Genomic DNA, 25,542 nt, shown 5'->3' with positions numbered 1-25,542 from the left:
GTGTTACTAATGGTTTTGAGACTGTGGTCCCAGCTCTCTTCAGGTCATTGACCAGGTCCTGCCGTGAAGTTCTGGGCTGATCCTCACCTTCCTCACATGATCATTGATGCCCCCACGAGGTGAGATCTCTTGCATGGAGCCCCAGACCGAGGGTGATTGACCGTCATCTGAACTTCTTCCATTTTCTAATAATTGCGCCTAACTCACCAAGCTGCTTGCTCATTGTCCTGTAGCCCATCCCAGCCCTGTGCAGGTTCACAATTTTATCCCTGATGTCCTTGCCACAGCTCTCTGTCTTGGCCATTGTGAGAGGTTGGAGTCTGTTTGACTGGAGGTGTGGACAGGTGTATTTTATACAGGTAACGAGTTCAAACAGGTGCAGCACACAGGTATTGAGGAGAACAGGAGGGCTTTTTAAAGAAAAAACTAACAGGTCTGTGATAGCCGGAATTCTTACTGGTTGGTAGGAGATCAAATACTTGCGTCATGTAATAAATTGCAACTTATTTACTTAAAAAATCATAATGTGATTTTCTGGATTTTTGTTTTTAGGTTCCGTCTCTCACAGTTGAAGGTAATTTCATGATAAAAAAAATTACAGACTCCTACATGCTTTGTAAGTAGGAAGACCTGCAAAATCGCAGTGTATCAAATACTTGTTCTCCCCACTGTACATTGTGGTAACAATGTATCTGACATTTCTTCCCATTCTAATTTCTGTTTTAAACTTGACTGGTATGTTAGCACTTCAGGGATATTAGTTGTGATTGATTAGAAAGGGATTGATTTCAGTCTTTACTTGTTTCATTGTCATCCATTAGTAGCATTTCTTCCTATCAGGAATGTGTGTCAAGTGTGTGCAGCTATTGCCTTACCTGACAATGTTTGTCACAAAGCATTAACCTTCAGAGGGAAGTAATTACATCAAACATGTCAGCACATTTGTCTTTGAGTTCAACTCAAGGTTCCAAAAACATTCACCTCTCCAATAAATTCAATTCAATTCAATGTGGCTGCTGGGTTTTTGTTGAAGGCCAGTGAGGTGAATTGACACAATGCTGTTGAGATGACACCAAGACCCTTGTATGTTCATTATGATTTTCTTTGATCGCTAATGAGTATTTTTTGGTAAGTGCTGATAGAATATATATTTTTATATGACTGCAACCATAATCAAAGAGACGCTATTCCAAAACAAGATTATGAACACACTGAAGACCAAAACGTCCCATGATAAGTATATCATAAACATCAAAATGTATTTGTGAAAGTCCTGAGGTATATTGAGACAGAAGCTATTGTAGACCTTGTAGGGTCGTTTTAGAGCTGACGCTTCCGGAGAATCCGTAGTCCACCAATCCCTTCCCCTCCTCGACAAGTATGCAGTTCACACTCATAGTATAGAATCCATAGTGATACATTCACATCCTCCCAGTAAGACTGAGGGAATTGATACCAGAAGAATCAAAAGCATCCCAACTCCCTCCTTTTGAAAACACAATTTATGAAGATGACTTGTACTGTCCATGGGCCACCAGACATCTACTTTTTACAGTCACTGAGCAGATTCTCTAACAGAATCCACAGTCCCCGCCTCCCAGCCTCATCCTCTATACAGGCTGATATGGAGATGGAGCTCGCAGGGTGACGCACTAGCCGCACCTAGCCCCCTCCCTCACCTCCAGGGGCTGCAGCACCACGGCAGCCTGCTTCCAGTGGGAGTCCTGGCTGAAGGTGCTCACGCTGATCTCCTCGCTCAGGTGGATCTGGTACCAGAAGGGAACAGCAGTCACCCTGCCTGAGGCACTGGCCTGACCTGATAAACAGAGAGAGAGTCAGGCCATAGAAATGGACTCATTGCACCAATAAACAGTCATTGTATTTCTATGGTCAGGGCCACAAATCAGTGGAAGTACAGATACTACCATGGAATCTGGCAACAGTGTGATCTTCAGTATAATGTGTAATCAGTCAATGGTGCCATTTACAATGTTTTTTTAATATGAACGTTTGCACAATATCTGATAATGTATCTATAACTAAATGAAGCTGGAGGGTTGTGTCTTTACCTTGACGCCTCTGTTGGTATAGTTGGCGTGCATTCATGAGGTCCAGGATAAAGAGTTCTACAGAGTCACTGAGATGTCTACACTGCAGAGTGGACAAGTCCAGAAACACATGTACTGGAACCTAGGAAGGAGAGAGATCATATCAAGCAGTAATATATTAGTATAGATGTTGACCAGCGGACATCTATAAAACCCTACATCTGAGACTCATTTAACCCTTAACAGAATGACAAGAGAGTCCATATAGGTCTATTTCCAGTGTTTCCCAAACCCTCTCCAGCTAGTTTAACTTATTTGATCTATTCAAGAACTAGCACACCTGATTCAGCTGGTCAACTAATTCCATTAATTGTCTCCATTAGTTGTCAGGTGTATTTAACAATCTCCAACCTTAGAAATACCTAGAAAGCAGGAGGAGTGTTCTGGCTCAAGCGACAGAGCCGGGAGTGTCACTGGGTCACAGAGAACAAAAGAATGCGTCCTCCTCCCTGTCACAGCTCCCCAGTGTCACCACAGCTCGCTTGTGATGTCATGCTTACTGATGGATCCAGGTAGGAATGAAACCTTACGTGAAGCCGTGTGAATGCTTTTCCCTGTGTGATGTCGCGCTTAGAAAATGGCGTGCCCTTTGTCTGAGTTTCTTCAAAGACAACATCTGTTTAAACAAACTGTTGGCCCGGGAAAGCCAACACCGAAAATTTGAGCGCCAACAAGACACCGAAAAAGAAGGACAACTTAAAAGGGATTTCTCAGCTCCCCGTAATACGGACGGAAAGCTAGATTAAAGAAAAACATGAGACGCCCCAACGAGGAGGTTGCATTGCAAGGCAAAATGGGTTTTTAAAATCCAACAATAATCCTTCATATAATGATAAAGAAAAAGCACAGTAAAAGGTCAGTTTAAATGTATTGTGCCCTTTCAAATTGGTTCACTTGAGCTCAACTGCAATACGGCAGACCAAGAGCCACTAACAGTACTGCGAAATAAACTATAAGAAAAAAAAGTTTAGCTTTCGCCAGAATATTTTTTTTTGGGGGGGGGGTTTGTCATTATATGTCAGCAGCCATCTTGAGTCAAGATGTTACAACCCTCAGGCACCATGTTGGTGTCTCAGGAGCCTGTCCTTTGAACTGTGAAGAATGACGCCAAGACACAAACAACATTGAGCCAGCTGTCAATACTATGACTATTGCATCAGTGACATGAGAGGGAATACCAGATATGAGGGGCTAGAGAGGAGAGACATGTTGAGGAGAAAGGTTTGGGAGTTGTGTCACGCAGAATGAACTTTTGAGTTGACCATACTTTTCCCCAATCCATAGTAAAGTAAATGTACTATACGACTTAGTTAGTTATCAGAGTATAGTGCATGTCCATAGAGCTGGGAAGTGTGGCTAGAGCCAGGAGGTTTTCCTGACAATGTGAGCTGGACTGGGTCCTCTGTAGCTCAGTTAATAGAGCATGGCGCTTGCAACGGCAGGATAGTGATTACATTCCCAGGACCACCCATACATTTTAAAAAATGCACGCATGACTAAATCGCTTTGGATAAAACACCAACATAAAGTGTCTTAATAGTTGCCTGGCTACACAAACTCCTTTAACTACAAACGCTACGCCACGCCGCGGACGCTTGTTTTTTCTCCGCAATGAGTCCGGATTTACCTGACGATTTCTTAGAACGCAAATGACATTCCTAACCGCTTCGATTGGCCAGAACACACGGGTAAAGCGCAGCTGGAAAATTCGCCATTGGCTTTGATACTCTGATTGGTTAGAGATGACTTAATCCCGCTAATGACATTGTTTTGTACAACGCCTCATACTCCTCATCATCACAAAACAACTTCAATGATGGCAGTCTCAGACTAAAGTATGTAGCGAACGACAGAGCAGTGGAAGAACAGTTTGAGTTATCAGTCAATCTTAATAGGCCATTGGGACACCACGAGCCCCCAGAACAGCTTCAATGCGCCTTGGCATAGGGTTCTACAAGTATATGGAGAAATTCCATAATTTGGTGTTTTGTTGAAATGCTGTCTCAGGTGCCGCTTCAGAATCTCCCATAAATGTTCAATTGGGTTGCGATCTGGTGACTGAGACACACACACACACACACACACACTGTAAAACTCTATGCTCCTTTGCCAGAAGGACAGGCAGCTACTCTGATATATTTTCTTTCATCAATTGGTCTTTTGACAATCAGATCAGTTCTGTAAAAGATCTGATGTGATTGGTCAAAAGACCACAGTGAAAAATATCAAAATTTGGGCTGCCTGTAAAACGCACTTTTTGAGACCTCTTTCAAAGTCACTTCGAGATTTCTTCTAAATCGTGGTAGACAAAATAATGGGCAACCGGGCATTTTAATACATGACTCCTAAGCATAATGGGAGGTTAATTGCTTAATTAACTCAGGAACCACATCTGCGCGGAAGCACCTGCTTCCAATATACTTTGTATCCCTGGCTTACTCACGCGTTTCCTTTATCTTCATGTTTCAACGTTTATCCGCCACATGCACAGGATACAACGGGTGTGAAACAGTACAGTGACATTCGTACCTTAAGAGCTCTTTCCAACAATGTAGTGAATAGTAGTAATAATAATCTTCCTGGGGCATACATCTCTATCTATATCTATTTATATATACACACTGAGTGTATAAAACATTAGGAACACCTTCCTAATATTGAGTTGCACCACTTTTGCCCTCAGAACAGACTAAATTGCCGGCATGGACCTACAAGGTGTCGAAAGCATTCAGGGATCTTGTCTCGCTCCATTCACCCTCTGAATGGCACACATACACAATCCACGCCCTCAATTGTCTCAAGGCCCTTTTAAAAAATCCTTCTTGAACCTGTCTCCTCCACTTCATCTACACTGATTTAAGAGGATTTAACAAGTGACATCAATACGGGATCATAGCTTTCACCTGGATTCACCTGTTCACCTATGTCATGGAAAGAGCATATAACTATAAACTGGGTGGTTCGAGCCCTGAATGCTGATTGGCTGACAGCCATGGTATATCAGACCGTATACCACGGGTATGACAAAGCATTTATTTTTACTGCTCTACTCACGTTGGTAACCAGTTTATAATAGCAATTTGGCACCTAGTTGCTTCAGTATATGACCACAATACTCACAGCTAAGGGCCTGTATCCAGGCACTCTGTGCTGGCGTCAGTGGCATAAGAACACCCTTGGCCATATACCACACCCCTGGGCCTTATTGCTTAACTATATCATTAAAACCTCAGGCCCTAGTGACGACATATTCAAGACAGGTGGGGAGATACAGTACGATGCAGTGAATCTGGGCAGTTGTCAATAACTCACAGTGAACTGGTTGATGAACGGGGCGATGAAGCCCAGTGTAGGCCTCCTGCCCTGGACAGCACTCTTAAGCAGCAGGCTGTCAGGACTCCACCATAATCCCGTGACAACACAATCCTCTCTGGGAAGATCTGACCGCCGCCCTCCAACAGGCACCTGCCATGGATGGATCCCAACCAAACAATCAAAACAATTGCTGACAATAATAAAAACATACAAAAAGGGACATATTCTTCAAAACCCAAATAGTCTATTTTCATTTTTCCCAATATGATAACACTGAAGATTAATATCAACATTCGAGATATGATCAATCCCACCTCATTCCTAAAACACTATCAAATCTCCCCCAGCACGTTATACATACTACCCTGTTACTACCAAACCTACCTTTGCCAGCAGCGCTTGCTACATCGTCTCTACCTGGCCAGTGGCTTTCTCCATCAGCTTCTGCCTGACTAAGCCACAGGTCTCCACACAGTCTAATATGATGGCGCCCACAGCTTCTCCTTGAGGGTCTCTGGAGCACCGCCTGCTCATCCTCCACCTGCCCAGCCAGAACTCGAGAGCCTCCCTCTGGGACACCGCTGGCCTTGGCCAGCCTCCTGAGCACCGCCCTGGTGCTGGGTCTTCTCACCGAACTATATGCCTTCACCTGGCCCTGACTGGCTGCCATGAGGGAGAGAACAGGAGAAGCCCTCAGACACGTCCAGCACGTAGAAGGGGTCGGGACCAGGGTCCATAGGGGCCACTGGGAGGGTCAGTGAGAGGCATGACCGCTAACCCTTCACCCTGGCTGGGACCCTGGACCGAACGAGTCCTCAGGTTGGTGATGAGTTTAGCAAAAGCTCCTGCGGAAACTATCGGTAGGGCTGGTTGTTGAGGAGGCCATTTCAGCACACTCCAGCATGGTGTAGTCTCTAGGTCCACTGCTCTGCTCTGTCCCGAGGCAGGCTAGCGCTGCACAGTTCTGCCTCATGCTCAGGCTTGGCTTTCTGGGATTGCCACGGCCTGGGTTGTTTCTAGGTTGGTCTGGGATCCAGACAGTCGCCTAGGACGGAACTCGTCCGCTCCGCGCTACGGCAACGCTGCAGAGTCTCAGGTAGGTCCCGGCAGGAGATCTCCACGATGAGCTCACCAGGCCTCAGGGGGAAATCTGACCAGACATTTCATTTTATGGTTCATTTGAATAAGGACAGATACAAACCCATAGACATTGAATTAACAACCATCCAATGAGTTACCTCATCGCGGTATATACCTCAAAATTGTATACATTAACAGTCTAATATTAATTAATTAATATGCCATTTAGCAGACGCTTTATCCAAAGCAATTTCTACAGTCAAGTGCGTGCAAACATTTTTGTGTCTAGAATAGCACTTGAATATTTTGTCTTGCCCATTCACTCTCTGAACGGCACACATACACAATTGTCTCAAGGCTTTAAAAGTATTCTTTAACCTATTTCCTCCCTTCATCTACACTGATTGAAGCGGATTTAACAAGTGACATCAATAAGGTATCAAGTAGCTTTCACCTGGATTCACCTGGTCAGTCTACAAGTCATGGAAAAAGCAGCAGGTATTTCTAATGCCTTGTACACTCAGTGTATGTACATTTGTTTTGATGGGTGTGACCCTTAGTCTAACAAATAAAGCATGTAGAATTGCAAAGAAAACGAACACGATAAATTCTTGGCATATCTTAACAAGTTGATTTCTTTTCTTTTTATAAGACCTTGTTGCGCATATAACTGCTTATTCATGAACCACAACAACAAGTAAACAGAACTGGCATGGAACAGACGTTGCCACTGCACAAAAAGAAAGAGGGAGAGAGAGGAAGAGAGGGGTAGGAGCAGGGGAACGAGGGAAATGAGATTCAGGAGGGAGGGAGGCACAGAGAGAGAGAGAGAGCGCTGTAGGAATAACATCTGTTTGTGTCATCACGTCAGCATGTGGTTTGTCGCTAATAGGGGGCGTTTGGGGAAAATACATATTTATATCCTATAAGAGATTCATGAACACTAAAGAGTGTCACAGGCGATCCTCGTGCACTCCGTCTGTCTCGCCACGGCGGCCGGGAAATGGATGTCGATGATCACCGGGAAAAGGGTGGTGGGGATGGCGTCTGGCTGGTCCCTGTGACGCTGCCCCTGTCAATTAAAGCTACACTGCTGCACAGAGAAACTGAGCCTGTAGCTGAATGATGATGCATCTCAATGTCAACACTACAACTCTCACTTAGTTGTTCTAGTCCGAAAGTGAGCACAACAGCCTGACAGGGTAAAGGAGTACAGAATTGTTTGTCGACAACGGCCGAAGCCTATTTATGATAATACATTCAATCCATTTGAATGGTCATGGAATCAAGCTAGGCAAACCGTGTCAACTAATAACAGCCTTTGAGGTTAGATGTGTAGACTGCACGTTGACTTCAGTCATTGCCTAATGTCTTCAAAGGAATGGGTTTCTTCAATATGTAAAGCCTACTGCCCTGTTTGACAGAATGTGGAATTGCATTGCAAACATATACACACACATCAGAAGGGGACAAATATTACAGTGGAATAGGCAAGAACACCATTTTTATATATTATGTACAGTATGTAATATGTGTAATTTATACGGTAATACCATGTAAGTATTACTGTATAGCTGTGCTGAGTGGATTTCTGGTGGAGAATTCAGAGTTAGGGCAGTGCATTATGTGCATCTCTACTGTATGATTAAAGGGCTCTCAATGTAGAGATGTTTAAACATATAATGCTCTATACATACAGCAACACTATATCTTTACCCTACAGAGGAGTCGTGCAGTTGTCTAAATATACTACCTCACTGCATGTGTATATACACTGAGTGGACAAAACATTACAAAACACTCGTTTCTTTTTCCATGACAGATTGACCAGGGTGAATCCAAGTAAAAGCTATGATCCCTTATTGATGTCACTTGTTAAATCCACTTCAACTGTGCGTAGATGATCATGGAGACAGGTTAAAGAATGATTTTTTTAAAGCCTGAGACAGGCATTAGGTATGTGTGCCATTCAGAGGGTGAATGGGCAAGACAAAAGATTCAAGTGCCTTTGAATGGGGTATGGCAGTAGGTGCCAGGCACACCGGTTTGAGTGTGTCAAGAACTGCAACGCTGCTGGATTTTTCACACTCAACAGTATCAAGAATGGTCCACCACCCAAAGGACATCCAGCCAACTTGACACAACTTTGGGAAAAATTGGAGTCAACATGGGCCAGCATCCCTGTGGAACGCTTTCGACAACTTGTAGAGTCCATGCCCCGACGAACTGAGGCTGTTCTGAGGGCAAAAGGGGGCGGAACTCAATATTAGGAAGGTGTTGCTAATGTTTTGTACACGCAGTGTACATACATGTCCGATATAAATGATCTTACTGTGTGGTGTTTGAACAGGTAGATGGCCTGCTCCAGCAAGTGTCCTCCATAGGGTCCGGTGGACAGGCTGCTCTCTGATCCAGGTGGAGCTGGAACCACACAACAGAAATGCCTAGCAGACCCTCCCCAGTTACGGGTAGACGCACCCGGCTCACCTCCCTGGAGCACAGACCCTCCAGCTCCTGGGGCACAGTTAGCATAGCATAATTAGAATCGCTGCTCCTGTATACTTGGAACCCATAGCCAAATCTCACGCTAGCTAGGCTCTTGACATACAAGATATTGTTATGTTATCATTATACAGAATCTACACACAGCAATGCCACTGTGAGGCTGTACATCGTAGCTGTTGATGATAACTAATAGTTCAGTAGATTCCCCGTAGAGATTTCTGGTTTAAATGTTATCTATGTATATATGAAGAAGCTATACTGCCGCTGACCTGTACGTTGTTGAAGTCTATGTCCAGGGCATTGAAGGGTTCAGTGAGGGGGTGTAGCCTCCCAGGCAGCCTGCTCAGATCTCTCTGTGGTGTAGGGCTCCGTGGAGTCATCCTCTGAGCTGCAGCTTACTGGGCTGTGGAGCTCTCCGGCTGCAGCCATGGCCAGGCCCCCCACCCCAGACAACATAGCCTGCAGGCACATAGTTATAAATGGTGTATGACATTAATATTAACACCGGTGTCTGTTTACCCACACACACAAACACATACTACCTCCAGGGACATATGGCCTTCAGCTGTTGTCCCATGTCGCACAATGAAATATTCCGACAGATAAGGACACGAAAGCTGAACATTGCTGGGTTTGGGCCGTTCTCCATGCTGAGGCATTGATGTGCTTGGCAAAATAATATAACTAAATCCGTCATTGAAGAACAACAATGTCTGACTGGACTTTGGTTATCTTGATTAACACCAGAAGGACAGGTCACCTGTGATGGCGGCGGATCTCCAGGCATCTGGACAGCCATCCCAAACACAGTGGCTCCGCAGGGATGACCCGGCCTGTTTGGGATGGAGGCGTGGATGGGTCCTGGGTACTCTGCAGTGGAAGGAGCACCTTCCGTGTTCATAGATCAGGCCCTCCTTCCATTAACTTAGCTATAATACGATTTTATTTGTTGTTGCAATTTATAGTATATGTTTGCTAAATGCACTTGTCTGTAGGGGAATCTTTATATAAAGGATTTTCATCTATCCTTTCATATTTGTTTTTAACCTGAAATGTAGTTTCGCATTGAGACCATAGATGGCACTGTTGACTTATATTGGCTGCATTATAATATTGAGGAAGGTGGTTGGTTGGTTCCACTGTAGCTTCTCCTACTGTAACCTTAAATTATTTTGGATTAATCTCTTTGCCAATAAACAGGAGAACATTAGATTGGCTGGATAAAGGACATTTAACACTAAAAGGATTGATGCTTCATAATCATGTTTTATCATTGTGATACAAAAATATAGGTAAAGCCTCTTTTGAAGATTCCTTTACGATCACTTGTGTTGAATTGAGACAGCCAATCCTGTTAAATGAATGAAAAACATGAACATAACTTGAATCTAAATCCACTGTTGTGATGAAACTGAAAATGTTATGCGAAAGTGTTGGGAAATAAATAATCAATACATGTTACTTCCTAATCATGGTAACGGTTTCAGACTTGCACTAAAGGGTGGCTTGTATTCATTACAGTGAGAAACTCTATATGAACATAAAATAAATCCTGAACATGGCTGCCTATGCTAGTTAATTACCTGTGGAGGCAAAAGCAGATGATTCCAGGCGTGTATAAGGCTCTCTATAATGCCCTCACCAAATAGGCCAGCATCCACAGTCTCCGTGACAACCAGCGATACCCTACCACAGAAAAAAACATCACACAAACGGACAACACGCCACAAACATTAAAGGAGGCCAAATAGGGACGGTTCCAGGACACAGCTTACATTTTAGTCATTTAGATAGACGCTCTTATCCAGAGCCACTTACATTAGTGCATTCGTCTTAAAGTAAGGTAGGTGAGACAACACATCAATCTTAGCAAGTATATTTTCCCTCAACAAAAGTAGTTATCAGCATAGTCAGTGCTGGTAGGAAAAGACAAGTGCATTATGGGGGTAGCTTTATGATACTCTTTATAGAAGTAGGGTTTCAGACATTTTCGGAAAATGGGCATGACTCGGTTGTCCTGACATAGAGTTAAAGTTTTGGACAATTTTGTGTGCCATTTGGAGAGGTCTTGTCTTTTTAGCCAGGACTAGGCTTTCTTGTCCAGGGGCCCACAAGGAGAAGGTCACCTCTTAGGGATGTCTTTAGGCACTTCCATCTCCAGCGACTTCATATGGAGGATCTTGATGCGTCCGTTCATTCCGTTAGCGGTGACCACCTCGGAGGCCAGCTCGTACATGGTCTTGGACACGCTCACAGGCGTACACCTCAGCCGCCCCGGGTCTTCTTAGCACACATTCTGTCCATAGAGAGACCAGAGAGGAACAAGGATTACAAGCAGCTTAACAAATTCAATAGAAATGGACGACCACAGCCATGACAGTGTTTTAACACAAACGTAGTGTATCCCAGAGCTGTGTAGATTTCTCTTGGCTAGATACTAACCATTAAGATTGTATAACTTTAAACTAATTCTTTATTTTGTAATAAAACAAAAGATGCACTTAAAAGGATAGTTCACCTAAATTACAAAATGACATCGGTTTCCACCCTGAGGAATGTACAAGGTATGAGCGTGTTGGTTGTGGCTGGCACTGTTTCCAAATGCACCGTTTTAGCATTTGCGGCACAAATGTCCCAAAGACCGCTTGCAGGGTATGGAAAGCAACATGTAATTTTGGCATTTGGATGAACTATCCCTTTCACAGTAATAGGCAGAAAGAAATCTCACCCGAGGATACGGTCCCTGTGTGCCTATATCCCCAACACAGTGTTGCAGCCTCCTCCACAGCCTTCTGGATGGCCTGCTGGTACCCGTGGTTCCTCTTTGCGGTCGTTGAGCATCAGGAAGTGCCAGCGCTCCACCAGCCAGTTGGCGACGCGGTAGAAGTTCTCCTTGGCCTGGGTAGTCCGGCTTTAGCTTCAGGGCCTTGTGGGAAATGACCAGCGGCCTCGGTCACGAATCCCATTCTGGAGCGTGCATGGAAGATCGGAATGGAACAATTGTGAGCAATCTAAGAATATTGTGACACATTTACTAGAGACATAGCGCTATCTGGCTAGTTTAATCACTTTACACCACTGCATGCCCAAACAAACAATTTATTGGCAGACATTAAAGAAAAGATAACTATTATTGATCCTGTGCAAGCATATTCTAAGGTACAATGCCCCACAATAACTGACTAGTAAAGTCTTCCCAAGCCTACAGACAATACATGTAAGACACCGGTCAGACTGTTGAGTGAGGGCTACCCTGAACAGGTGTTCACCCATGCTGTTGATGATGACCTCATCAGTAGGGAAGAGCTCCAGAGCCTGTTCTAGCAGTCAAACAGGTCCTGGATGCGCCCCAGAGAGTCGAGGACTCATCTGCCCCATTTGAACAGAGTGAACCTAAATGACTCCTGAAAACACACACACAAAAACACACACATTACTAAAAAACTTTGTTGGTGATGTATTAGACTAGCTTTCATCTAAGAATGACATCACTTGTCTTTTTCCCTTCAGTGGTACAGACATTTATATTGTAATGTAAAGAGAAACACACGTCAACTTCAAATGAAAGGTTGCCTAAGCGGTTAGAGCGTTGGGCCAGTAACCGAAAAGTCGTTGGTTTGAAACCCGAGAGGTTAGAAGTCTCGTTGATGTGGCCCTTGAGCAAGGCACTTAACCCTAATTTGCTCCAGGGGCACCCATACTACTAAGGCTGACCCCTGTAAAATAACAAATTTCACTGCACCCATCTGGTGTATGTGACAAAAAATATTGAATAAAACAAATCCTAAAGTTCAAAGGGAATGTCAATTGTCAGACAGGCTGAATGGTGTATAGCCTACAGCAGGGTCTCCAACCCTGTTCTGAGAGCTACAGTCTCTGTAGGTTCACTCCAACCCTAATCTAGCGCACCGATTCTAATAATTAGCTGGTTGATAAACCGAATCAGATTAGTTACAACTGGGTTGGCGTGAAACCTACAGGAGGGTAGCACTCCAGGAACCGGTGTCGAGACCCTGGCCTACAGGCTTTCCTTTGCTACTCCACACTGCGCAAAGTCCTTCAGCACAGGAGCCAGGTTGAGGACGAGAAGGGGGTAGTGGACGAAGGCAGTCCCACGTAGTCTTGGTTGAATAGACACTGCTGGGCACTCTCCAGTGACCTAGACACTAGTTCATTCCTGGCAGGGTCCTCCTGGGCGCCCGACGGTTCCGTCTGCCCCGCTTAGGCCTGGTGCTGGCGTTGGGCATTCATCACACAGGGAGATAGGAGACCACATATGTTAGGAACACACAGCAAACACAAACAAAGACATAGCCACACAACATTCATCATCACTGATGAGCGGTTTAGTTTGATAATTACATAACTAGCTACAATGTCATTATCAATGTGTTGCTGTGGTTGTAAAAGTGTGCAGCAGATATTTTGGTTGTAACCACAATACAGAGCTAGCAAGCTAACGTTACACAAGTCTAGCCTATTGGTTCAAAATGCCACACATACTAACTACATCAAATGACACAAGTAGCTAACTAGCAGTGTTGTGTTCATCATGCAATATCGCTAACTAACGTTACTAGGTATTATTTTCAAAACGAGTCGCTAACGTTAGCTAGCTAACTTAATTAGCTACTTTACTGTATGTTGGTAACTAGCTAGCTAAATATGGCCAGCGGACGATAGGCGTAAACTTCATTTTCAGTGATGTTGATGACTTACTATATATGCATCACAAAATCATACATTTAAATACAACAGTAACGTTATAAACGATGAGACAATAACAGTATCAAATGTAGAGGTAGCAACATCTGATAGCGCCGCTGGCTGAAGACCACTGACAGTGAGGTATAATAAGAGTTTCTAAACCCAGAGGCGCAACATTGCCAGACTTCCGGGAACGCTTACGAAGCAGACCAACAGACCAGGTCTTCTTCTTCTTCTTCTTCAGTGGGGTTTATCGGCGGTTGGCATCCAACGTTATGGTGCATACCGCCAACCTACTGTACGCTGGAGTGGGGCCAGAGACAGGGATAATCAAATCCTATCCTGCCAACCCAGTTTCTCTTGAAAAATACAAAAAAATTGTGATACTATATCTAATGACGTTCTACTCAATATACTCTTTAAACTAATTTCCTGTCTCCCCTTCTCCCACATACAACCTCATCCTCTCTATTTCCTCTGATACGCCCACACAGTAGCAATACATGCTCCACAGTCTCTATTTCCTGACAATAATCACACTTTCCTGATGGATGCTTTCCTATCATGCTTAATGTCTTATTCAACTGGCTGTGTCCCACCCTTAATCTTGCAAATATAGCCTCTCTTCTGTCCCTTCCTGCCGTCCTCCCCTCCCCGACTTTCCTCTGTACTTGAAAACAGACCAGGTCGGGGTTTGGGGTTTGAGAAATCAGTAAGAGAAGTGAAAAATTATTCCTTAGCTGTTAAATTTCTCGACATCTAAAGGCACAACCTAGATTCAAGACGTCTCAAGTAGTTGAACATGTTTACTCCAACCTCGTGAACGTGAAAGACTGACACGTCTTCATTTTCGTCAAAAACAACTTTATATCGAAGGAGTGCCTTTGATTTGACGGCGTGCACATGCGCAGTTCGGCGCGAAACGACCGTTCGACCCGATGACGTGTTTTACTCATGGGTTTAGCTAGCCAACGTCGCTATCCTACAAGCGGGATTTCTATTGGAGTAGCAGTTTCTGTCTGTCTTTATACTGTACTGTCTTTGGAATAATAACAAATGCAGCACATGTCCGTTGTGTAAATAAGTACGAGTAGGAACAAAGATGTCTTCCATGATTCCACGTGTAAAAATTGTGGATATTCTGAGTTAAGAAAATCAATTTAGAGCGTCTGAAATATTATAATAAAAAACGGACACCAGCTAGATATATTATAAGTATGTATTTTGTAGAAAATGTAAATATTTTACATTGTGGGCAATGTATGAATTAATCAGAAGGTGGGTGGAAGCCAATGGGATAAACGCCCTATCCCGCGTCCGCGGAGGAGGACTTGAGGCGCTACACGCCTACTACTGTCAAAGATAATTGTTTTATTTCGACTGTCAATTGAATGTCTGCACTGGACGACGTGGACTACAACTTGGATTGACACAATACGTTTTTCCGACCTAAATAATGCTTTGCTGTTACTCTTAAACAAGCTCTAACAAAACAGTTGCTAATTTAGGAATGCCACACGCCTTTTCAACTACTAGTACCATGCTAGCCAATTTTCTTCGTGAATAAGCTGTAGTTAGCTACTAGTAGTTAGCAAGTCAGCCAACACGTTATGATTTGGGAACACTAGCTAGCAAAACGTAGCTAACGTTTGCTAGCTAGCAAGTTAGAGGACAGCACAAGCCAGTTGCCCACCCTAAAAATCAGTTTTTAGTTGGTTAACGTTACTTTTCTCAGTTTCGCTTGACACCAAGCAACTTGTTGGTGGTGGCTAATTATTTATTGCGTGGTTTTTATAAAGCAGCTTTACAGTTTCTTATGCTAGCTAGCTGAACTAGACAACTAGCTAACGTTACAGACATGGGATTACACCCGTTGGAGTTTAGCGAATGCTACCTGGACAGTCCCGGTTTCAGGGAGAAAATAAAGGCGCACGAGGCCGAGTTGGATAAAACCAACAGATTTATCAAGGAACTCTACAAGGATGGAAAGAATCTCATCAATGCCACAAAACGTAAGTTTTTATGAAGTTTAGTTTATTGCCCTGGGATGGTTATATTGAGTTGCTGGCTAACTAGCTAGTTGACAGGTCCCTCCCTAAGCAGTTCCAAGTTTGCCTCTAGGACTGTGCAAGCTATATGGTTAAGGTTATAACGTTATGGCTCACTCTTTGCTTGCAACCAGCTGTATCCATCGCCCTAAACTTTGTTTATAGCTACCAAAAGTTTGTTTCCCTAAACAGCTGTGTTCAACATTTTGTACACGGACCAGTAGTCAGTTCTGGAAACAATGCCTTCATTATTCAATAAACTGTAACGCATTGCTGACAGGTGAGGTCTGTTGTCAGCCCAATTGGTGTGCATGAACTTGCAAAATCCCCAGATGTTAACGTTCACGCATTGTCTAGAGGCCAAAACACGATTCATGTGGAGTCCTTTGAAAAAATGAAAAGTATTTTCCTTGAAGAAATAATTTAGAGGCAATAGCTTATCCAAATTACTTATGGGTTTGTGACAAGGTTGAAACATTAGTCACAGTCATCATGTGATTTGTGTACACACCTTCACCTGGGTAAATATAATAATCTCCATGCATTCTAGCCCAGTGGGTTGGGTCTGTCAGATTGGTCTGGTGACTTGTAAACTCCGGTATTGTCAAATCTAATTGTATTTGTCACATGCGCTGAATACAACAGGTGTAGACCTTACCGTGAAATGCTTACTTACAAGCCCTTAACCAACAACGCAGTTCAAGAAATGGAGTTAAGAAAATATTTACTAAATAAACTAAAGTAAAAAGTAACACCATAAAATAACAATAACGAGGCTATATACAGGCGTACCGGTACCGAGTCAAGGTGGGGGGCGGTACAGGTTAATCGAGGCAATCAGCTACCTGTTCATTTCTGAAACAAAGCCCTGAAGAGACACCAGTGATATCTGCCAGACAAACTGATTAAAACAAACATTTAGTCACTGATGTTAGCTGATTAACTATATTTCGTTAGTATGCAACTGTTGTGTTGCTGTATTAGCGTACTGCTTTTAGCCCACTGCAAGCCTCTGAGGTTTCCTTGTCATTCTTAAATGAAGGATTTCTAGCAAGGCATGCCAATGCGTTCTTCATTACACTCCAAAAAGCACGGAAGTACTTTCATCTCTCCTTTTCCAGGTGCAAAGAGAGATTGAATGTTCCACTTGGAAAAGCCAGTGACGAGACAGAATATTTCTAAAAATAAGGAGTAACATGTGACTTTCACAGACGGGCCTCTCTGTTTTGCAGGCCATTTTGGGAGTTATCAGGAACCAGCATGTGCAGCGGAACCCTCTGGGGCAGCCTCAGACAGACTGTTTGGAATAGAACCACCTCTGTTATTCACGTTGCATGTGAGCTTTAATACAATGCAGAGTAGTGTAGCAGTAGGTTGCCCACACAATTAGTTGTTCAGACCAGGAGAGATTGCTTGCTTGCTTGCTTTGACAATTGATTGTCCCTTCCTAGTGTAACTGGTACTCTACTGGTCTCATTAGAAGCCAGTGATGAGCTTGTTAAGTGTTGATTTCGTCGGTTCACTACAATCCGTGATGCAGCCTGAATAGGTCAACTTCTTAACCTTCCGTGCATTGGACTAAAAATAGTGTTTCAGAGGTTAATTTGTAGTAGGCCACACTGCCACTGTAAGAAAATAAACATAGTTGTGTATTTAGGCAGGAGGGATGACATCTGAGAGCCCTGCTGCTGCACTTCACAACTGTAACAATAACATATATTTGATGTACCCTAGGTCTATTGTTATTCCAAAGAATTGAAGGTTCTAGAATAGAAAGGTGTCAGGCAGGCAGCACACACCATTGGCCTCCACATGGAGCATCACCCTGCTAGGCTGGCTCTCTGCAGGGGGCTCAGTGGATGTATTTATGGCAGGCATTGTGTTGAAGTGGGACTATGTTTTGCTGGTAACATCGGGCCCTATAAAATCAGTTTTTTTTTCTCAGTTTTTTTTATCCAGGTTTCCGCTTTCCCAGTTTTTGCTCAAAAAAATCACACTTAAATAAATATTTATTTTGATTGAAAAATAACAAAATTGGATGTTATAAGTCTACAACAATGCTTAAACCACAACAAGAGACTACTTTTGAGGTCTGGGAAAAATTTAAGAAATTTCGATATTATTTGGTGTAGTTACCCTTGTAATGCAAGTGAGCACCAGCCAGAGAATATTTTTGGTTAGTGATGTTTCTGTAGCCCTCGTGATTGCAGAATTTGCTAAACAAATGGCCACTGGATTGATGCAAATAATCATGATATCATTCTGCCAGGTAGGCATAGGCTACTTTTTAGTTAACATGTAATTGAAAAGGTTTTTGGGAAAGTCTTTCCATCTCTACCAGAAGACTGTTATAATTAGCTTCATCGCCAATGGCTACACAGTGTAGACATGCACAGAAAGTTGCAGAGAAATACAACGCACTGATTCATTTTGTTCATGACTTATTATTAACTTGGGCAAATTAATTAATTTTCTAATAAGTTCAGTACATTTAGTTGATTTCCAACTAAGTTCAATACATGTTTTAATATTGTTGAAATCCGTTTTAATGTCTGGATTCCGTGATTCCGAATAGGACCCTAGTAACAGGCCTTCTTTTGAAGACCTTTGTTGAGACCAAAGACCACAAGCAGAGCAGATTTAATATCCTACTTGATGACAACCCCTTTAGAATGTCAAATCAGTGAATAGGCTACTGTGTTCATTTCATGGAACTGAACAGAAATCGGTAAGGGTATTAGTGTTGTAGATGTCTACCAAATCATTCTGACATTACTCAACTGCCAAGAGACAGAGCAAAACAGCAGCAGGTAGCCTAGCGGTTAAGGGCGTTAGGCCAGTAACCAAAAGGTTGCTGGTTTGAATCCCCGAGCCAACTAGGTGAAAAATCTGTAAATGTCCCGTTGAGAAAGGCACTTAACCCTAATTGCTCCTGTAATTCACTCTGGATAAGGGCGTCTGCTAAATGACAAAAACGATTTTTGTAAAAATCAGGCATGTGGCAGTTGGCTGTGCATCAACTTTGACTTGTAGGCCTAGCCCTGTGCTTACAGTATCTGGCTGCTCTTCACTATAGCCTTAGACTCCTTAGCTAGCTAGCTAGACACGTGATTGTAGTAGATATAAAGTGGGTTGAACGGAGGGTCAAGATCATCTTCGTGTCTGAGAGCAAGAACACAGTTTATTTTAGGAAGCAGTGTGTACCTGGTGTTATGTCCTTATTAAGGGATTTCTGGCTAAGTCTTGTAAATATGATGGGATCGGCGGAGTCTGTGCCCGTGGAAAGTGGCATGTGGTGTCTTTACTAGTCACTTACGCCTCTAAACTGCTCCACAGTGTATACAGTGTCAGCTTTGTGCACTCACTCACTTCTCTGAGTGGAGTCACAGCCACGAGCCAACGCCAAGCTCTCATTACATTACATTGACTTAGATCAACTGTGTTTAAGACACAGCAGAGCATCAACTGACAGCTGCTTGGTGTCGTGAGACAGACTGCAGTCAATAGACTGGTTGGTTGTTGAGCAACAAAATCGACGGGTGCTCATCTATGGGGCAAAACAGACGGTGTTAGCTTAGATTGTTGACATGTAAACTATATTTAGTCTCCAATGTTTATTGAAAACATACATTTGCACAATGAGCACTTGTTTTCTCTCAAATATATAATTACAGTTGTTGGTTAGCTAGCTAGCAAATTGTTTTGCCATATTAGCATTGACATGAAATCTGTCAACACTTCAAAACTAGACACGATATCAAGAACAAGATGAAACAGATCTGAAACCAGGCTAGATGAAGGCTGAAGTTTGAATAAGGTAGGGACTAGGTAGGAGGAATGTTGAGCTCTCTCTTAGGCCAATCACTGCTGTAGGATCTTCAAGTGGAATTCCCTGGGTCTTGCTCATGTTCCAAAATCCCAAGTTACTCTTGTCCAGCTTTGGCCCTGGGCCACTCCCCCTCCACTCCTCCCAGTCCTACTCCTGAAAGGATGTCCCGCACTGGAAAGTCCTTGATTTATTTGGAAGGAAACGTGCAAACAGGGCCTTTAGCCAGGGAGCTAGCCTGTGACATGGAAGTACCCACTAGAGGAGGAACAGGCCAGGGGATGTGCTCCTGTTTTCAAGTGGTTTCCTCCATAGGAACTTTACCCGCTCTGTACCTCCTGTTACCCAGCTCAACTCTACATGTCAGTCACTTTTTTAACAACCCTTCAATTAGATTTTTTTATTTAACCAGGTAAGCCAGTTGAGAACAAGTTCTCATTTACAACTGCGACCTGGCCAAGATAAAGCAAAGCAGTGCGGTAAAAACAACAACAACACAGAGTTACACATTTGGTAAACAAAACATACAATCAATAACACAATAGAAAATCTATATATTATGTTAAGGGTTAGTTTCTCTCATTGGACATCATTGAGAAATATGTCTGCTTTTCAAGGAACATCCTGAAATCTCCATGGGAGCTTTGTCTTGTGAGAAATATTACCCACTAAAACTCAGTCTTGATTTCTGATAATGGTATCTCATATTAGGTCTGGGCGATATATTGAATTAATTTGAATTAATGTTTTAGCGCAATGTTCCAAATGCCTGTATGGCAAGAATCAAGGTTTTTATTTGTTTTCATTTTTATGTGGATTTGTCTTTTTGGTCTCGTGTCCTTCGCTCCTTCAGTGCTGTGAGAACTATGCACCTTCCCACTCGCACACAGACACCATGCCCCTCCCCTGCCACTCACAACAACAACGACGAAAGAGCATCTTCTTCCTCTCTGACAACAAGCAGTTTCAACTCTCTATTTGCATTTGAGATTTGGTCCAACATATTCGGTCATATGGAAACCGAAACCTATCAAGATGTAATTTTACTGTAATAGAGGAGAACTTAACCTTTAACATGCCCTTTTTATGTCTCAACTCCTAAAATGTAGAACAGAGTAGGAACTACTAAAACGGGAGTGTCAATGAACATGATTGTGGAAAATAATGCTCAGTTTGTCGCACGCAACATTGCGGTACCGCTAGCAGCATTTTAGACAGACTTATGTGTTAACTGTCTAGTCTGTGTTTTATAAATGTGCAATGAGCATAAAAGACACATATAAGGCATTGGCAACTCGTTCTCATTCAGAGAAACAAGCATCTTCTTATTCGGTTAGGCCACTTGATCTAAACAAAGTGAACAGCCTATGTTGTTCAAACAGTTGGAGACAGACAGGAGGGTGTATTCATAACAGTTCAACTGTTCTACCTTGTTAGCAAGCGAATAGATCCAAGTTGGCTAGACTTTAAATATAAAGTTTAACTGGCTGCTCACTAGCACAGGGGTAGGCAACCCTGGTCATGCAGTGCCGCAGACGCTTCATGTTTTTGATTTAAAGAACCTGGAAGACCAGGTGTGTTGAATTTAGGCAATTACTGATCAATTAGCTCAGTTGGTCAGGTGTGGTGCCTAGTTGGAACAAAATCCGGCAGTACCTGCGGCACTCCGGCAACAGGGTTGCCTACCCCTGCACTAGCAGGTGGGCTTATGCTTGAGAGAGTGTTTATGAGACCTGTGTTCATTTTCTATAATGCCTACTACCAGAAGTTGGTCATTATTGGTTGTTGTGCATTGTTCTGGTAAAATTTGCAACAAAAAGGGCATTTTCATAGACTTCAAAGCCAGATCAGTTATTGTTGCAAAAAAACACTAAACTATTTTGATAAAGTAATTAAATTAGTGGGTCTTACTGTTGAAGGCTTATATTTAGCCTAGGTATAATTTTAACAAGCACTAAATTCATTAGATTATTCCCAACTGTTTGAAATGCAGTGAATTGATCATTAATTGTGCAACAAAGCGTATTTAGAGAGAATTCAGATATATATTGTGAATCGCCCATAACTTTGAAAAAACAAGATATACACTGTCTCTTTCCATGACAGACTGATCAGGTGAATTCAGGTGAAAGTTATGATCCCTTATTGATGTCAATTGTTAAATCCACTTCAATCAGTGTAGATGAAGGGGAGGAGACAGGTTAAATAAGCCTTGAGACAATTGCGACATGGATTGTGTATGTGTGCCATTCAGAGGGTGAACGGGCAAGACAAGATATTTAACTGCCTTTGAACAGGGTATGGTAGTAGGTGCCAGGCTCACCGGTTTGAGTGTGTCAAGAACTGCAACGCTACTGGGTTTTTCATGCTCAACAGTTTGCTGTTTGTGTCAAGAATGGTCCACCACCCAAAGGACATCCGGCCAACTTGGCAAAACTGTGGCAAGCATTGGAGTCAACATGGGCCAGCATCCATGTGGAACGCTTTCGACGCCTTGTAGAGTCCATGCCCCCGACGAATTGAGGAAGGTGTTCCTAATGTTTTGTACACTCAGTGTATATCGTGACTCCCCCATTAGTTTTAAAATATCAAGATATGATTTTTAAGCCATCTCACCCAGCCCTACCTCATATTCCTCACTGCTTTTATTAGATGAGGCCATTGAGAAAGGAAGTCTCAAGCTGTCGTGTGAAACAAAACCAGGCAATCAGTTTGTGCTGACGTGACGGGCGGGTAATGTTCAGTCCACCATGGCAATAGCTGGACTTCCTCTGGTCAACTGATGTCCACTCACAAATTAAGATGTTTTGTCTTTTCCTTCCCCACATCATTTTCCCTGTAAAAAGAAACACGCCAGGAGGTTTTGCAGCTTTTGCTATGTGTTGGCAGGCAGGCCAGAGCGAGTGTATGGCCATGATTCTGTCTGGCGAGCTGCCCAGGCTCGCTCCCCTATAATCATATTACTGATTCTGCCAAAGAGCCACATCACAATCTTTCATTAAAATCGCATTAGCACAGACGTGAGGTCATGCAGGAGGAACTTTTTCCATCCATCTCACTCTGTTGGAATCAACAGGAGGTTCTCCTATGAAACTGATACCAGCATATATTACCTGGGTTTGATGCTAAGGAGTCCCTTTTTATGGTGCAAGTGTTTCAGTTTGCTGGGGGCTCCACCCTCCTTCCCTTGGGTGGCTCTGAACACCTGTAACTTTATGAACTGATTTAAAACCATTTGTTTCAAATGCCTGAGTCAAAGAAGGTTACCTTCAAGGTGTAACCAGACGGGCCATATCCGCCTGAAGCTACTCCCTATGCTGAGGTCTAGAAATGTGACCACAAGGACAGGGATATCTCACTCGGCCTATGCGACTAATTTGACCAGTCAGAGTGAAAGCTGGCGTTCTCACAGGTTAAGAACCTGTCCTAGTTGTCTATTATTGGAAGTACAGGGGCTGGGAGATAAAAGGAACTCCAAGGAGATCCTGGAATTTTGGGGGAGAAATAACTCACTGCTGACCTTTTTTTAGACATGTTTTGACGTTCAAGAACCCTAAGGGTAGAAATGAGGTAATGCTGCTGTTGTCATGAAGAGTAATACCATGAAAGATTGACAGGGTAAGAAAAAGAAAAAAACTCAACTCTGAACAAACTAGAGAGAGGGGAACGAGGGAGGCCTCCAGAGAGGAAAATGGTGGGGCCTGTGAGTGGAACGGAGCAGAGCGGAGCGTGGATTCTGACTGGAAAGATGGGCGAGTGGAACAGGAAGGATTGGGGAAAGGCATGGCCGTGTAAACACAGTCCATTGGCTCTAGTGAGGCCCTGGGCCCAGCAGCTCTCTCGCTCTTCCTGTTGATGAAGGCTGACCCAAGTGGCACATCAGATAAGCTGGCTAACTGCTTGATCCTGCTTTGTAGTATACCCCTCTGTAGTAATCATAACAAACACCGTGCTCACAATGAACACAGCGTGGACTTTGTTGAAAATATACAACTAAATGTCAATGAATCTTTGACAGAAAAACTTCTGATCCACATTTGTATGGATCGATGGAGTAAGATTAATGTGTTTGTGTTGGCTGTTCTAGTTGCTATTGTTGTTTGATACTTTCTACCCATAAGGGTAAAGGGGTTAGGCTTTACTGTGCCTACTACAAGGACTAGATTAGTGGAGAGTTATTTTTCAGTTGGTAGAGTTGAGAAAGTACAGTAGTTTTGATTAGGCTGCAGCTACACAGTGGGCCAACCATTACAGATCCAAAACCTAGCCTACTTGGGAATACCATCTCAGGAAATTCAGCTTTGCTGAGAAAAATATCATGAATACATCTACTGTGTCTGTGAGGCAAATGTATTAATGATTCACCCGCCCTGCTACAGTCTGAGGTGAGGTCACTTCAACACTTAAGATGCACTGAGCTGTTTTTCAGCTTCACAACCACCCTCCCCAGTCAGTCCTCCCTCAGAACAGCTGTGCCATGGAGTGTGTCACATTGGCAGTCCAGGAAACTTTATAAAGGATGCGTCAAAACAACGCATAGTCTACTAGCTTGGTGCTTGGCATGGCTTCATTGAATTCACTATGGGACTTTTCGGGTGTTTTTGTCCGGACTTGAACTAGCTTGGTGGTTGTATTTCCTCTGCTGTACAATAGTGTGGTACTGAAGGTCCAGCACAAACGTGTAACAGGTTGCAGTACGCTGTAGGGTGAGGTTGAATTAAGCATGAATAAGCAGTCGGATTATGCTGATGAATGTCTAAGTGAGGCTAAGTGTGGGGGCTGGGCGATATGGCCCAAATATCATATCACGGTATTAAAAAACATGTGGACAGTATTTGATCTTTTTGAATAATCAAAGTTCTAAATTTGCGTTATATGATTAGTGCGTGACCCTAGGGTGTCAACACATACATTCTAAGTGATTTCAATGGGTCTTTCTCCATTCTGATTGTTTTATACTGTTCAATTCAACTTCAACCAAAAATACTTTTCAGCATTTTCATACATTTCTGGATTTCCTGCACTCATTTGAGATCATTTCCACACTGCCAAGTAGGGCTGCACGATATGGGCAAACAATCAAGGCCTTATTTTTAACCAAATGTTGGTTAGGGCGGGGCTAGGTCTGTGTGGTAACTGGCATAGAGCGTGGAAAGGGATGACTGAAGTAGCAAAGTCAACTATAGAACTGGACTTTACACACGGCGTATCACATTTAACAGACTTAACATTCAAATACAGTTATAGAAGGTAAAGTAAAAAACCCAATCTGGTCCGTGCATCAGTACCGGTATATGGTTAAATACGGTATAAAGCCCAGCTCTAGCTAAGTGTGAACACAATCATGCAGTCATAGCACTTTGTTGGCATATTCTACAGCACTTAGGTTCAAAGAGGCTCTACTGTAGCTTATCTCTTCCATTTTGTAGTCTGGTCTAGTCCTCATCAAGTGTAGGGCCACTTCTGTGCTCTCTTGACAACTACATCTAGATTTGAATAGCACAGCCTTTAAAGAGTACCCCCCCAGCTTAATAGGCACACACACACAGAGGGCAACAAGTGTTTGTCACATCTCTCGCTTGGCCCCTTTTCACACATTTTTCCTGTTAGAGGAAACTTGGCTTGCTATAACAGATGAACGGAAGGTCGTGGCATCATGACTCACACAGCCGAGCGGGGTCTCTGGTTTTTACACAGACAAGTGGTGGGGCTAAAAGTCAACAGTTCCCAGGTTTGAACTGAAATGCCTTGCTGATTTTACTGAAATGCCTTGCTTTAAAAGGCAGCATGGCTAGGACCAGGAACAGGATGTCTTTGCCTTGGGCCTTTGGTGGAAGTTCAGGTGTTTTTGGTATTTGTTCTCTCACAGTAGGATATCCGTTATCTCTGGGATCGAATAAATGCAGACCTCTCGCCTGTTACATTTGTTGTTGCTCCGCTGATGATATCTCAT

The 25,542-nt window shown here is 43.2% G+C and overlaps 2 protein-coding genes across 2 annotated transcripts in view; one reads left to right on the top strand and one right to left on the bottom strand.

Annotated features, from left to right (window-relative positions):
• Positions 1 to 1,555: 1,555 nt before the first annotated feature.
• On the bottom strand, positions 1,556 to 13,784 carry LOC121536013 (protein arginine N-methyltransferase 9). Its single transcript, XM_045215526.1, is given in 33 exon segments — positions 1,556 to 1,596; positions 1,599 to 1,640; positions 1,643 to 1,815; positions 2,068 to 2,100; positions 2,102 to 2,190; positions 5,421 to 5,528; positions 5,531 to 5,573; positions 5,830 to 5,916; positions 5,918 to 6,105; positions 6,107 to 6,163; positions 6,165 to 6,266; positions 6,268 to 6,523; positions 6,525 to 6,573; positions 8,836 to 8,858; positions 8,860 to 9,017; positions 9,278 to 9,355; positions 9,357 to 9,467; positions 9,762 to 9,878; positions 10,592 to 10,694; positions 11,135 to 11,256; positions 11,258 to 11,284; positions 11,286 to 11,304; positions 11,737 to 11,791; positions 11,794 to 11,833; positions 11,835 to 11,907; positions 11,909 to 11,940; positions 11,942 to 11,975; positions 12,244 to 12,331; positions 12,334 to 12,412; positions 13,048 to 13,122; positions 13,125 to 13,201; positions 13,204 to 13,257; positions 13,728 to 13,784. Coding segments are annotated over 32 exon segments (2,631 nt in total). The 5' UTR covers positions 13,256 to 13,257; positions 13,728 to 13,784.
• A 1,247-nt stretch (positions 13,785 to 15,031) lies between these two features.
• arhgap10 (Rho GTPase activating protein 10) overlaps positions 15,032 to 25,542 on the top strand; it is a 60,910-nt gene continuing 50,399 nt past the window's right edge. Inside the window, exon 1 of the mRNA XM_041843292.2 lies at positions 15,032 to 15,727. Coding sequence (XP_041699226.2) covers positions 15,574 to 15,727 — 154 coding nt within the window. The 5' untranslated portion in view covers positions 15,032 to 15,573. The remainder of the gene's footprint in view (positions 15,728 to 25,542) is intronic.

This window comes from Coregonus clupeaformis, unplaced genomic scaffold, assembly GCF_020615455.1.
Source record: "Coregonus clupeaformis isolate EN_2021a unplaced genomic scaffold, ASM2061545v1 scaf0467, whole genome shotgun sequence".
Classification (NCBI taxonomy): domain Eukaryota; kingdom Metazoa; phylum Chordata; class Actinopteri; order Salmoniformes; family Salmonidae; genus Coregonus; species Coregonus clupeaformis.
Note: the sequence above shows the minus strand (reverse complement) of the source record. Positions and strands in the feature narration are given on the sequence as shown.